General features: G+C 36.9%; 1 protein-coding gene across 9 annotated transcripts in view; it reads right to left on the bottom strand.

Moving 5' to 3' along the window:
* Window positions 1-16,651, bottom strand: part of DPY19L2 (dpy-19 like 2) — a 103,610-nt gene that overhangs the window by 69,445 nt on the left and 17,514 nt on the right. For all 9 annotated transcript variants that reach the window (XM_055096515.2, XM_055096516.2, XM_055096517.2 and 6 more), the window contains 2 exons: window positions 12,676-12,796; window positions 9,832-9,925 (listed from right to left, as the gene is read on the bottom strand). In XM_055096515.2, the coding sequence (XP_054952490.1) occupies window positions 9,832-9,925; window positions 12,676-12,796 (215 nt within the window). The remainder of the gene's footprint in view (window positions 1-9,831; window positions 9,926-12,675; window positions 12,797-16,651) is intronic.

Here is a 16,651-nt window from a genome sequence, read left to right as displayed (position 1 = left end):
GGCTCGGAGGGGCCTATGCCCACGGAGCCTCCCTCATTGCTAGCAGAGCAGTCTGACATCCAACTGCAAGGTGGCAGCGAGGATGGGGGAGGGGCGCCTGCCAATGCCAAGGCTTGAGTAGGTAAACAAAGCAGCCAGGAAGCTCGAACAGGGTGGAGCCCACCGCAGCTCAAGGAGGCCTCCCTGCCTCTGTAGACTCCACCTCTGGGGGCAGGACGTTGCCAAACAAAAGGCAGCAGAATCCTCTGCAGACTTAAATGTCCCTGTCTGACAGCTTTGAAGAGAGTAGTGGTTCTCCCAGCACGCAGCTGGAGATCTGAGAACAGACAGACTGCCTGCTTAAGTGGGTCCCTGACCTCCGAGTAGCATAACTGGGAGGCACCCCCCAGTAGGGGCAGACTGACACCTCACACAGCCGGGTACTCCTCTGAGACAAAACTTCCAGAGGAATGATCAGGCAGCAACATTTGCTGTTCACCAATATCCACTGCTCTGCAGCATCCACTGCTGAAACCCACGCAAACAGGGTCTGGAGTGGACCTCCAGCAAACCCCAACAGACCTGCAGCTCAGGGTCCTGACTGTTAGAAGGAAAACTAACAAACAGAAAGGACATCCACACCAAAACCCCATCTGTACGTCACCATCATCAAAGACCAAAGGTAGATAAAACCACAAAGATGGGGAAAAAACAGAGCAGAAAAACTGGAAACTCTAAAAATCAGAGTGCCTCTCCTCCTCCAAAGGAACACAGCTCCTCACCAGCAATGGAACAAAGCTGGATGGAGAATGACTTTGACGAGTTGACAGAAGAAGGCTTCAGATGATCGAACTACTCTGAGCTAAAGGAGGAAGTTCAAACCCATGGCAAAGAAGTTAAAAACCTTGAAAAAAAATTAGACGAATGGGTAACTAGAATAACCAATGCAGAGAAGTCCTTAAAGAACCGGATGCAGCTGAAAACCAAGGCACGAGAACTACATGACGAATGCACAAGCCTCAGTAGCCAATTCGATCAACTGGAAGAAAGGGTATCAGTGATGGACGATCAAATGAATGAAATGAAGCGAGAAGAGAAGTTTAGAGTAAAAAGAATAAAAAGAAACAAACAAAGCCTCCAAGAAATATGGGACTTTGTGAAAAGACCAAGTCTATGTCTGATTGGTGTACCTGAAAGTGATGGGGAGAATGGAACCAAGTTGGAAAACACTCTGCAGGATATTATCCAGGAGAACTTCCCCAGTCTAGCAAGGCAGGCCAACATTCAAATTCAGGAAATACAGAGAACGCCACAAAGATACTCCTCGAGAAGAGCAACTCCAAGACACATAATTGTCAGATTCACCAAAATGGAAATGCAGGAAAAACTGTTAAGGGCAGCCAGAGAGAAAGGTCAGGTTACCCACAAAGGGAAGCCCATCAGACTAACAGCTGATCTTTCAGCAGAAACTCTACAAGCCAGAAGAGAGTGGGGGCCAATATTCAACATTCTTAAAGAAAAGAATTTTCAACCCAGAACTTCATATCCAGCCAAACTAAGCTTCATAAGTGAAGGAGAAATAAAATCCTTTACAGACAAGCAAATGCTGAGAGATTTTGTCACCACCAGGCCTGCCCTAAAAGAGCTCCTGAAGGAAGCACTAAACATGGAAAGGAACAACCGGTACCAGCCACTGCAAAATCATGCCAAATTGTAAAGACCATCGAGGCTAGGAAGAAACTGCATGAACTAACGCACAAAATAACCAGCTAACATCATAATGACAGGATCAAATTCACACATAACAATATTAACCTTAAATGTAAATGGGCTAAATGCTCCAATTAAAAGACACAGTCTGGCAAACTGGATAGAGTCAAGACCCATCAGTGTGCTGTATTCAGGAAACCCATCTCATGTGCAGAGACACACATGGCTCAAAATAAAGGGATGGAGGAAGATCTACCAAGCAAATGGAAAACAAAAAAAGGCAGGGGTTGCAAACCTAGTCTCTGATAAAACAGACTTTAAACCAACGAAGATCAAAAGAGACAAAGAAGGCCATTACATAATGGTAAAGGGACCAATTCAACAAGATGAGCTAACTATCCTAAATATATATGCACCCAATACAGGAGCACCCAGATTCATAAAGCAAGTCCTTAGAGACCTACAAAGAGACTTAGACTCCCATACAATAATAATGGGAGACTTTAACACCCCACTATCAACATTAGAAAGATCAACGCGACAGAAAGTTAACAAGGATATCCAGGAATTGAACTCAGCTCTGCACCAAGCGGACCTAATAGACATCTACAGAACTCTCCATCCCAAATCAACAGAATATACATTCTTCTCAGCACCACACCGCACTTATTCCAAAATTGACCACATAGTTGGAAGTAAAGCACTCCTCAGCAAATGTAAAAGAACAGAAATTATAACAAACTGTCTCTCAGACGGCAGTGCGATCAAACTAGAACTCAGGATTAATAAACTCACTCAAAACTGCTCAACAACATGGAAACTGAATAACCTGCTCCTGAATGACTACCGGGTACATAATGAAATGAAGCCAGGAATAAAGATGTTCTTTGAAACCAACGAGAACAAAGACACAACATATTAGAATCTCAGGGACACATTCAAAGCAGTGTGTAGAGGGAAATTTACAGTACTAAATGCCCACAAGAGAAAGCAGGACAGATCTAAAATTGACACCCTAACATCACAATTAAAAGAACTAGAGAAGCAAGAGCAAACACATTCAAAAGCTAGCAGAAAGCAAGAAATAACTAAGATCAGAGCAGAACTGAAGGAGATAGAGACACAAAAACCCCTTCAAAAAATCAATGAATCCAGGAGCTGGTTTTTGGGAAAGATCAACAAAACTGATAGACCGCTAGCAAGACAAAGAAGAAAAGAGAGAAGAATCAAATAGACGCAATAAAAAATGATAAAGGGGATATCACCACCGATCACTCAGAAATACAAACTACCATCAGAGAATACTATAAACACCTCTATGCAAATAAACTAGAAAATCTAGAAGAAATGGATAAATTCCTGGAAATATACACCCTCCCAAGACTAAACCAGGAAGAAGTTGAATCTCTGAATAGACCAATAACAGGCTCTGAAATTGAGGCAATAATCAATAGCCTACCAACCAAAAAAAGTCCAGGACCAGACAGATTCACAGCCCAATTCTACTAGAGGTAAAAGAAGGAGCTGGTACCATTCCTTCTGAAACTATTCCAATCAATAGAAAAAGAGGGAATCCTCCCTAACTCATTTTAGGAGGCCAGCATCATCCTGATACCAAAGTCTGGCAGAGACACAACAAAAAAAGAGAATTTTAGACCAATATCCCTGATGAACATTAATGCAAAATTCCTCAATAAAATACTGGCAAACCGAATCCAGCAGCACATCAAAAAGCTTATCTACCATGATCAAGTGGGCTTCATCCCTGGGATGCAAGGCTGGTTCAACATACGCAAATCAATAAACATAATCCAGCATATAAACAGAACCAACGTCAAAAACCATATGATTATCTCAATAGATGCAGAAAAGGCCTTTGACAAAATTCAACAATCCCTCATGCTAAAAACTCTCAATAAATTAGGTATTGATGGGACATATCTCAAAATAATAAGAGCTATCTATGACAAACCCATAGCCAATATCATACTGAATGGGCAAAACCTGGAAGCATTCCCTTTGAAAACTGGCACAAGACAGGGATGCCCTCCCTCACCACTCCTATACAACATATTGTTGGATGTTCTGGCCAGGGCAATCAGGCAGGAGAAGGAAATAAAAGGTATTCAATTAGGAAAAGAGGAAGTCAAATTGTCCCTGTTTGCAGATGACATGATTGTATATCTAGAAAACCCCATTGTCTCAACCCAAAATCTCCTTAAGCTGATAGGCAACTTCAGCAAAGTCTCAGGATACAAAATCAATGTGCAAAAATCACAACCATTCCTATACACCACTAATAGACAAACAGAGAGCCAAATCATGAGTGAACTCCCATTCACAGTTGTTTCAAAGAGAATACCTAGGAATCCAACTTACAAGGGATGTGAAGGACCTCTTCAAGGAGAACCACAAACCACTGCTCAACGAAATAAAAGAGGACACAAACAAATGGAAAAGCATACCATGCTCCTGGATAGGAAGGATCAATATCGTGAAAATTGCCATAATGCCCAAGGTAATTTATAGATTCAATGCCATCCCCATCAAGCTACCAATGACTTTCTTCACAGAATTGGAAAAAATTACTTAAAAGTTCATATGGAACCAAAAAAGAGCCCGCATTGCCAAGACAATCTTAAGCAAAAAGAACAAATCTGGAGACATCACGCTACCTGACTTCAAACTATACTACAAGGCTACAGTAACCAAAACAGCATGGTACTGGTACCAAAACTGAGATATAGACCAATGGAACAGAACAGAGCCCTCAGAAATAATGCTGCATATCTACAACCATCTGATCTTTGACAAACTTGACAAAAACAAGCAATGGGGAAAGGATTCCCTATTTAATAAATGGTGCTGGGAAAACTGGCTAGCCATATGTAGAAAGCTGAAACTGAATCCCTTTCTTACACCTTTTACGAAAATTAATTCAAGATGGATTAAAAACTTAAATGTTAGACCTAAAACCATAAAAACCCTAGAAGAAAATCTAGGCCATTCAGGACATAGGCATGGGCAAGGACTTCATGACTAAAACACCAAGAGGAATGGCAACAAAAGCCAAAATTGACAAATGTGATCTAATTAAACTACACAGTTTCTGCACAGCAAAAGAAACTACCATCAGAGTGAACAGGCAACCTACAGAATGGGAGAAAATTTTCCCAATCTACCCATCTGACAAAGGGCTAATATCCAGAATCTGCAAAGAGCTTAAACAAATTTATAAGAAAAAAATCAAACAACCCCATCAAAAAGTGGATGAAGGATATGAACAGACACTTCTCAAAAGAAGACATTTATGCAGCCAACAGACACATGAAAAAATGCTCATCATCACTGGCCATCAGAGAACTGCAAATCAAAACCACAATGAGATACCATCTCACACCAGTTAGAATGGCAATCATTAAAAAGTCAGGAAACAACAGGTACTGGAGAGGATGTGGAGAAATAGGAAGACTTTTACACTGTTGGTGGGACGGTAAACTAGTTCAACCACTGTGGAAGACAGTGTGGCAATTCCTCAAAGATCTAGAACTAGAAATACCATTTGACCCAGCCATCCCATTACTGGGTATACACCCAAAAGATTATAAATCATGCTGCTATAAAGACACATGCACACATATGTTTATTGTGGCACTATTCACAATAGCAAAGACTTGGAACCAACCCAAATGTCCATCAATGATAGACTCGATTAAGAAAATGTGGCACATATACACCATGGAATACTATGAAGCCATAAAAAATGGTGAGTTCACATCCTTTGTAGGGACATGGATGAAGCTGGAAACCATCATTCTGAGCAAACTGTCGCAAGGACAGAAAACCAAACACCACATGTTCTCACTCATAGGTGGGAATCGAACAATGAGAACACTTGGACGCAGTTTGGGGAACATCACACACCGGGGCCTGTCATGAGGTTGGGGGAGGTAGGAGGGATAGCATTAGGAGATATACCTAATGTAAATGACGAGTTATTGGGTGCAGCACACCAATATGGCACAAGTATACATATGTAACAAACCTGCACGTTGTGCACATGTACCCTAGAACTTAAAGTATAATAATAATTAAAAAAAGATACGAGAGGATATTTTGAAGAAAAGCATTCCAAGATTCCTTGTTTGATTGGAAGAAGGGGAAAGATATCAATGTATTTTATACTTGAACAAATCATATCTGTATGTTAAAATTTTATGGTTAGCCACCAAAAGAATAGAAGCAGAATATCTACCTTCCCAGTTAGTGTCAGTGGGGAGGGTAGCCATGGTAACAAATACAAAAGTTTTCCCCAAATTTCTATTTCTTTTGTTCTTCAAATGCCAGTTTCCAATATCCTCACAGTTTTGATGACACCTCTACAGTCAATATTGGTTGACTCTGTATATCCTTCTTAAAGACTAGATAGAGCCTAATATTGTATTTTACATTCCAGGACTATATAACCAATTTAGAGAGACTAGCACCTCTTCGGTAGCCCTCCTAATGAAATATACTGATTTTTTAAATTTTAGTCATTGTTGTGTAACATTTTCCATATGAAAAAACAAAAAAGATAAGAAATACAAACCATTTTCAAAAACAGAACTTATTTATTCATTTATTTATCTATTTATTTATTTTTAGTTTTGAGACTGAGTTTCGCTCTGTCGCCCAGGCTGGAGTGCAGTGGCGCGATGTCGGCTCACTGCAAGCTCTGCCTCCCAGGTTCACGCCATTCTCCTGCCCAGCCTCCCGAGTAGCTGGGACTACAGGCGCCCGCCACCACGCCCGGCTAATTTTTTGTTGTTGTTGTTGTATTTTTAGTAGAGACAGGGCTTCACCTTGTTAGCCAGGTTGGTCTCGATCTCCTGACCTCATGATCCGCCCGCCTCGGCCTCCCAAAGTGCTGGGATTACAGGAGTGAGCCACTGCTCCCAGCCCAAAAACAGAACTTTTTTTAAAAAAAGAACATTTTTAAAGCTGCCCAAACAATCTCAAAGGAATCCTTTTCCCTCAAAATACTTTAATGAGCTTATATTTTTTCTATATGGCACATAGAAAAGTGCATAACATTTCTAGCTCATAGATCTATTGTAAAAGGAACGTCCATGTAGTCACCATATAATTAACTGAAATACAGAAATTATTATACTGAGTCTCCACTTGCCAGCCTCCAAGATAAGAATCAGCTACTGACCTGATTTTTGAGATTATCAACATAACCATTTCTATATACATATCAAACTATGATTTGCTTTAATCTGTTTTTAAACAATATACAAATGGAAGTATGGAGTATTTTTTTTAATTTTGGACCTGGATTCATTCATTCAAAATTATATTTGTAAGATTCAACCATGTTGTGTGTAGCTGTATAGTTCATTCATTCTCATTATTGTGTACTGTTCCACCATGTTAATAAACCAAAATGTATTCATTTCTCTGTTAATGGATATTTGGGTTGTTTCCAGTTTGAAGCTATTGCAAATAATGCTACTATATTATTGTATGTACTTCCCAGTACACACATGCAAGACTTTTTTGGGAATATATACTTTAAATTAGAATTACTGAGTTACAAGGTATCTATATCTTGAACGTTATCAGATAATGTACACTGTTTACCAAAATAGTTGTACCAATTTATATGTCCACCTGTGGTGGATGAAAGCTCCTTTATCAATCTATTAGATGTGAGTTGGTATTTCACTGTGGTTTGAATTTGTATTTTCCTTATGACTAATGATGGTGGTCAACTTTACATATGTTCATTGACCATTTGGTGTTCTTCTGGGAAATATCAGTTCATAAACAATTTGTCCATTTTTCTATCAGGTTGTCTTTCTTCCTTATCTTCCCACTCTAATATAAACTTCACAAGGACAGAGATTTCTGTCCTGTATTCCAAGCACCTAGAACAGTGCTCCTGGTCACAACAGTCTTTCAATAAATATTTATCAAATTAATGAATGAAATTTCTGGATAGTAGGTGGGGTATATACTTTGTAAATATCTTCACTCACTTTGTGGTTTATTTTTTATCCTACAGCTCTTTTGAGGAACTGAAGTTCTTTTCATCAAATGTATTAGTTTTTCTTCATGACTGGATTTTTTATCTTGTTTATGAAATCACTTCTTATTCCAAGTGACTTTTTCTATATTATACGCTGAACACTTTATAAGTTTGTCTTTCATATTTGAGTGTTTAATCCAACTTGGATGTATTACTTATATAGTTCCAATTTCTCCTTGTTCCATATGATCTCCCAATTATTCCAGCACTATTTATTAAAATGCCTGTCCTTACTCACCAATCTGCGATACCCACTCTTCCATATATCAAAGGCCTTTAAATGTACATTTCTGCTTCTGGGCTCTACTCTATTGCAGTTATCTATTTGTCTATTGCTGTGCCAATATCATAGTGTCTTTTTACATTAGCTTTATAATACAGCAACAATTGATAGTGCAAATCCTCCTTTTTCAAGAATACCTTGACTGTATTTGGCCCTTTGCATTTCTGAATAACTTTTAAATCAGCTCATCAAAGTCAACAAAAAATATGTTGGAATTTTGACTGGTAGAGCATTGAATCTATAAAGCTTTTTAATATCAAGTCTTCAATCAACGAACGTGGAATATCTCTCCACTTAGATTTTCCTAGACATATCTCAGGAATGTTTTAATCATTTTCCCATAGCTGTCATATGTATCTTTTGTTGGATTTATTCTGAGGAATATCATGCTTTTAATGCTATTCTAAATAGCATCCTTTCAAAATTTCATTTTCTATTTGATGCTAAAGTATAAAATTTATAATTTTGAATTTTAATATTAATGCTTACATCTAGTAACACTGTAAATTTTCTTATTATTGCAAATACTGTATCCATAAACTTTTAAAATTTTTCTAGATACATGATGTAATCTACTTTTAAGAACACTTATTTCTTTTTTTTCAAGTTTTCCAATCCTTATACTTATTACTACTTTTCTTTTTATGTACCGTGCTGGATAGTATTCCTGGTACAACACTGACTATGTCACTAGTTTTCATTGATTCTATGCTAGTCTTTTTTATGCTGAAAACTTCCTAAAACAAAGAGTGTGTATATTTACTAACCTCTATATTGACATAAGCCCCATGAAAACTCAATAAATATTTGTTGAAAGAGTAAAGCTATCAATTAATTTTAATTTTAATTTTAAATGTTTTGCATGACAAGAATAACATTGTAAAGAAATCTGATGATTCAGCTAGGAATACGCTCCACTGAAAGAAACAGAAAACCTAACAAAAGTGGCTTACACAATATGGATGTTGTTTATTGTATCATTCAACAAGAAAATGAAAGATAAGCATCTGTTGGCATTGGTTCAGCAGCAGAAGGATGGTAGGCCAGATATATCTGCTATTTTTATGACCTTTCCCTTATGGTCACAAGATGACTGCTACAGCTCTGGGCATGACATCCTAGTGTAATAAAAGCAGGAAGAAACAGAGAAGGGGCAGCTAAGTCTGTCCTTTTGTGAGAAAGGCAGATACTTTACTAGATGTAACCAAAACTGACTCAACTTAGTTTTCATTGGCAAAAACTAGCTGATATGGCTATCTCAGGGAGCAATTAAGTGTGGGGGCAAAACACATGACCGTTGAAATTAATTTCAACTTATCACCTGAGACCGGTCTCGCTGCTGCTTCATTGTGGTACTCTTATCAAGATAGACATGCTAGCAGATGTAAGTGCCTGCCACATGTGATTCACAATTTTTCCTACTGCTTTCTTAATTTCATCCTTAGAGAATACAATTAGAAATAAGCTGCTACTACTGCTAACCAAAGATCTCCTCCAATGTTTTATTAATTTTACACATGAACTAGGAGATATTCCATTAAAGCCTTTGTTAGGAAATCTGTTTAAACAACAGAATAAAAGGGATGACTTTGAGATAGAATTTTAGTGACATCTCCAGTTTCTGGTTACATGATATTGGTTAAGCTTCTGAAAAATCAAGTAAATCCACAAACTTTCCTGATATGAATCTAATCTCATTAATTTTCCTTTTCATTTAATCAACAAATATCAGCCAGTCTGTAAAAGCCCACTGAAAGGTCTCTTAATTCAGTAGTAGTCTTACCTCAGGTATGCTCCATACATGAAGAACAATCCCATCATTAGTCCATTTAAAATAAAGATTGCACCAACATAAAAGCAAGCAGGATCTCCCAATCCTTTGAAAAGATACAGATAATCAGTGTTTAATGAATATATGACTCTAAAGCAATTGGGCATAATTATCTCAGTGCTTTGCAATCAAGAGCTCATGAATTTGCTGAAAGCATTTGCTTTCCAGATTGCTGCTGTGTTTAATTATTTACCCTTATAAGAGTTTGTGTGTGTGTGCTTGCAGACACATATATATGTGTGTGTGTGTATATATATGTGTGTGTATATATACACATACACATACATAAGCTCACCCTTAATGAGTGATTATATAGTTACACTTATACTTTATACTTTTTATAATTGCATTTATACTTTCCTCCAATGAATTACTATTATACTGTAATGATTTGTTGGGGATTCACATTTATTTAGGTGATGCTGCTAGTGTTCAGTGTCTGGAACTGTCTGTAGAACCACTTAATGAATGAATACAAAAGAAAATCCATTACATTATTTTTATCTTTTGCTAGGTTCTAGGAAGAGTTAAGATATGGTTTTGACTTTAGGGTACACCTTTAGTCTATATGAAATGATCCAGTCATTTGATCCATTATTATGTATAGCTAGAATCTTAGTATATTCCATATAGAAGATCATGTGTGTGTGTGTGTGTGGCAATATGTACTTAACAATCATCCCACATTTTTCTCAGAACAAGTTTATGATATTAGCTGGTATAAACGTACTTTTCTTATGGTTGAGAAAACAGAACATAAGATATTCAACTTGTCAAAGGTTATTTCACTTTAACTGGCTGGAGCCAAGGTCTGAAGGCTGGCCTTCTGATTCCCCCTGCCTCTCTGATCGCTCCTTTCAGTCAGTTCTAGTAACTTCTCGTTTTATGTACCACTCTTTAATATTGGACCACCTTAGGCTCTGTCATATCCCCCCTTCATTTCTCCATCTGCATATTCTCCATAAGGAAATTCTTCCACATCCACGGCTCCAATGATCTATATACAGATGACTCCAACTCTACATTTAATCCAGAACTTTCTCCTTATTCTTATACCCAGATAGCCACTTGATGTCCCCACTCTGAGGTCTCTCAAGTACCTCAAATTCATGCATACACAATGAAACATAACAATACAAACCTGCTGCTCTTCAAATGTTTCCTATCACTCAAAGGAGCTCAGTTACTTAAGCTAGAAACCAAACTGTGTTTCACATGATTCTTCACTCACCTTCTCCTCTCTTACCAAACAATTACCAAGTCTTGTCCATTCTGCTTCCAAATTCTCTCTCATACCCAGGCATTTCCACATTATCTTTCCTGCAATCACTTGTTGAGAATATAATTGTCTCCTACCTGGCCTCCCTTAACCTACTTTTGTTCCTTTACTAATATTTTTTCCATACCATTGACTAAATAATGTTTTAAAATGGAACTCTGTTAAAATTCTTCAATGGATAAAGTATAAAATCCTTCACCAGTGCACCCCTTTCATGATCTGATCCTTGCTTATATTCCCAGCACCATTTCACATCATTTTTCTTCTCCATCGCTTCTAGGATTTCTAGCCTTCTTTCAGTTCTCTCTTGCTTCAGGATATTTGAATATATTATTCCCTATTCTTAAAATACTTATCCTCTCTTACTCCTAGTGTCAGTAACCTTATTTTCTTATTTGTAATATCCATCACAGTTGTAACTGCTAACAGCCCCCTTACAGCATAAGCTCTATGAGGGTAAGGCCCCACATCTAGCTGGTTCATCTCTGTGTCCCAAGTGCTAAACACTAACTTATCACTTATTGGGAATGTAACTAATACCATACTTAGGTGATCATTTTCACCACTCAGACAGGGTCACACCTTCCAGCTGACTGAATCATTGCAAAGTCTTTCATTTTATGAGGCATTTTCTCCAATCCTTTACATTGTACACAAAAAAGTATAATTGCCCCTCAAACATCCTCATCAATTCTATTTTTACTGAGGGAATCAGTAAAAAATGTAAGGAAAATAGATTTAGTTTATATCCCAAGAGTTGAATGTTGTTACAAACAAGTCTAAAAATTTATTCATAAAATATAGTAAGTCATGTTGTTAAGAATTTGAAGAAACAAAGAAAAAACAACAGTGTTAGTGTTATGAAAACAGATAAAAGTGGCTCTGAATGAGAGTCTCAAGGGACAGCACCATACTTGAATTGTAAAAGTGCTGAAATGCAGACATCTTAAATGGAAGTGACCACTACATATCCTGGAAAGCTGTTAGATGATTCCAAAAGTGGTTCTTTGACAAAGAAACCAATGTAGAAGATAAATAGGAAGAGTTTTATTAATAGTACTCATGGACTATGAGCATATATAAAAAAGTAATATTTCTAAATCAATCTATTATGGCATATCCAATTTTTAAATATGTATGCATAATTAAATTTATACATTAGCTATTACAAATAGATATTTGACTATTTAATGTATCCTCAAAATTTATATATTGCAGCTACCCCAAAAAACATCTTTCTGTATCTTCTCATTCTGAAATAGAAGACTAACTTATAGTCAAGATTGCCTTACAATGGGATATGTTAATACTCAAATTCCAAAATTTATACTCAAATTTTTAAGTACACAGCCTTCTCAGAAAACTATTTTAAAATGTAAAATACTCATTGATGTGAGTCAGTTCTAATGTTTTTTAAATCAACAACAGAATTTTACAATAATTCTTAAAAGTGAATCATAATATTATTAAATGTTTATGAATGTTTACAAATGACAGCATTTTTGGAAGAAACATGCCTTCACAGCTTTGAACTTCATTAAGAGGTTCTATTCTGGTGACATTCCAACAGGTCTTAGTTTCTAGTCCAAATAAATTCATTATTCCCATGAATGTGCAATACCAGGAGGCTATGATTACCTTAAAAAAGATTAAAAAAAGAGATAATTGAGGTAAGTACATTCTCTTCATCATCATCATAATACTAATAATAATAATAATAATATATACCATGGAATACTATGCAGCCATAAAAAAGGATGAGTTCATGTCCTTTGTAGGGACATGGATGAAGCTGGAAACCATCATTCTTGGCAAACTATCGCAAGGACAAAAAACCAAACACTGCATGTTTTGATATTAAAAAGCTTTATAGATTCAATGCTCTACCAGTCAAAATTCCAACACATTTTTTGTTGACTTTGATGAGCTGATTTAAAAGTTATTCAGAAATGCAAAGGGCCAAATACAGTCAAGGTATTCTTGAAAAAGGAGGATTTGCACTATCAATTGTTGCTGTATTATAAAGCTAATGTAAAAAGACACTATGATATTGGCACAGCAATAGACAAATAGATAACTGCAATAGAGTAGAGCCCAGAAGCAGAAATGTACATTTAGAAATGTACCATAACTCATATGGTTATGAGTTCCATGGGCTCTCTTTGTGCCTCATTTTCTCAGATTTGGAGTTAAAGAGGCTGGCAATCCAGAAATGCCAATGGGCACTGCTATAGTTTGAATGTGTCCCATCCAAAATTCAGGTATTGAAACTTAATGGCCAATGTGATAGTATTAAGAGATGGGACCTGAAAGAGGTGATTAGACCATGAAGACTCCCCCGTCATGAGTGAGATTAAAGCGTCTTACTCTCCTACTGTCTGCCATGTGAGGACACAGTGTTCCTCTCCTTCAGAAGATGCAACATCAAGGCACCATCTTGGAAGCAGAGAGCAGCCTTCACCAGACACCAAATCTGCTGGCGCTTTGATCTTGGACTTCCTTGGACTCCAGAATTCTTAGACTCCAGAATTGTGAGATATAAATTTCTATTCTTTATAAATTACCTAGTCTCAGATACTTTGTTCAAACAGCACAAAACAGACTAAGACAAATATACAAAAAGTACCCAAAAAGTCAAAAGTAAAAAAAATGTGGCTCTACCCCTACCGTATAAACAAAGGCCAAGTGGGGAAGCTAGACTTCCACCTTCCCTGGGCTTTTTTTTTTTTTTTTGAGACAGAGTCTCGCTCTTTTCACTCAGGCTGGAGTGCAGTGGCGTGATCTTGGCTCACTGCAACCTCTTCCTCCTGGGTTCAAGCCAAGTCTCCTGCCTCAGCCTCCCAAGTAGCTGGGATTACAAGTGCCCACCACCATGCCTGGCTAATTTTTATATATTTAGTAGAGACAGGGTTTCACCATGTTGGCCAGGCTGGTCTCAAACTCCTGACCTCAGATGATCCTGAAAGCAACAAGATGGTGCCTTCCCCCTTTTCCCCTTCCTTTGCTTGAGTGATACCAGAGGTATCTAGTCAAAATAGCAGGTTTAAATAAAATCCGGTCTCATAATATAATACTCAAAATATCTAGGTTTCAAGTGAAAATCACTCATCAAGATCCAGAAAGATCTCAAACTGAATGAGAAATAAATGGATTCCAATACTGAGATGAAAGAAATATTAGCATTATCAAGGATTTTAAAGCAACAATCATAAATATACTCTAATGAGCATGCTTAAAACAAATGGAAAATTTAAAAAGTTTACCAGAGAAATAGATAGTCTCAGCAAAAAAACAGAAATCAATACTAAGAACATCTCCCAAAACCACATAATTACATGGAATTTAAACAACCTGCTCCTGAATGACTTTTTGAGTCAACAAAGAAATTAAGGTAGAAATCAAGAAATTCTTTGAAACTAATGACAATAAAGATACAACATACCAGGATTGCTGGAACACAGCTAAAGCAGTGTTAAGAGGAAAATTTACAGAGCTAAATGCCCGCTTCAAAGTTAGAAAGATCTCAGATTAACAACCTAACATCACACCTAGAGGAACCAGAAAAATAAGAGCAAACCAACCCGAAATCTAGCAGAAGACAAGAAATAACCAAATCAGAGATGAACTGAATGAAAGTGAGACACAAAACACCATACAAAAGATCAACAAAACCACAAGTTGGTTCTTTGAAAGAACAAATAAATTTAATAGACCACTAGCTAGACTAATAAAGAAAAAGAGAGAGAAGACCCAAATAAACACAATCAGAAATGACAAAGGAGATATTACCATTGACCCTGCAGAAAAGCAAAAAACTCTGAGAGACTATTACAAACAACTCTATGGACACAAACTGGAAAACCTAGAAGAAATGGCTAAATTCCTGGAAATATATAACCTCCAAAGATTTAACCAAGAAGAAATGAAAATCCTGAATAGACCAATAACAAGTTCCAAGACTGACTCACCAATAAAAAGCCTACCAGCCAGAAAAAGCCCTGGAACAGATGACTTCACAGCCAAATTCTACCAGACATAAAAGGAGAGCGGATACCAATCATACTGAAACTATTCCAAAAACTTGAGGGATTCCTCCCTTACTCATTCTATAAGGCTAACATCATTCTGATGCCAAAATGTGGCAAAGCCACAATGTAAAAAAGAAAACTTCAGGCCAATATCTCTGATGAACATAGACGCAAAATCCTCAACAAAATACTAGCATACTGAATCCATCAGCACATCAAAAAGCTAATCCACCACAATCAAGTAGGCTTTATTCCTAGGATGCAAGGGTGGTTCAACACAGGCAAATCAATAAATATGATTGATCACATAAAAGAACTAAAAAAACCCCCACATGATTATCTAAATAGATGCAGAAAAGACTTTTGATAAAATTCAACATCCTTTCATTTTAAAAGCCTTCAACAAAGTAGGCATTGAAGGAACATACCTCAAAATTGTAAGAGCCATCTATGAAAAACCCATAGCCAACACCATACTGAACAGGCAAAAGCTAGAAGCATTTGCCTTGAGAACTGGAACAACAAAAGGGTGTTTACTCTCCCCATTCCTATTCAACATAGTACTGGAGGTCCCAGCCAGAGCAATCAGGCAAAAGAAAGAAAGAAAATAAATCCATATAGGAAGACAGGAATTCACACTATCTTTTTTGTAAACAATATAATTTTATACCTAGAAAGCCCCATAGTCTCTGACTAAAAGCTCCTAGATATGTCTTTTTAAAACTTCAGCAAACTTTCCGGATGTAAAATCAATCTACCAAAGTCAGTAGTATGTCTATGCACCAACAATGTCCAAGCTGGGAGCCAAATCAAGAATGCAATCTCATTCACAATAGCCACAAAAAAAGTAATAAAAAAACTTATAAAAGAATACCTAGGAATACAGCTAATTAGAGTGGAGAAAAATCTCTACAATGAGAATTACAAAACACTGCTGAAAGAAATCAGAGGCAATAAAAACAAATGGAAAAACATTCTATGCTCATGAATAGGAAGATTCAATATTGTTAAAATCACCATATTACCAAAAGCAATTTACAGATTCAATGCTATTCCTATCAAACTACCAATGACATTTTTCACATAATTAGAAAAACTATTCTAAAACTTATATGGATACTCCTTCAACATAAATAAGGTTAAAATAAATAAATAAGTAAATAAAATAAAACACATATGAAACCAAAAAATAGTTCAAATAGCCAAAGCAATCCTAAGCAAAAAGGACAAAGCCAGAGACATCATAGTACCCAACTTCAAACTATATTTCAAGGCTACAATAACCAAAACAGCATGGTGCTAGCACAAAAACACACACATAGACCAATGGAACAGAATAGAGAGCCCAGAAATAAAGTCACACACCTAGAACCATCTGATTTTCAACAAACCTGACAACACAAGTCAATAGGAAAAAGGACTTCTTATTCAATAAATGATGCTGGGATAACTGGCTAGCCATATG

The sequence above is a fragment of the Pan paniscus genome, chromosome 10, assembly GCF_029289425.2.
Source record: "Pan paniscus chromosome 10, NHGRI_mPanPan1-v2.0_pri, whole genome shotgun sequence".
NCBI lineage: Eukaryota > Metazoa > Chordata > Mammalia > Primates > Hominidae > Pan > Pan paniscus.
This window is presented reverse-complemented; position numbering and strand designations above follow the sequence as displayed.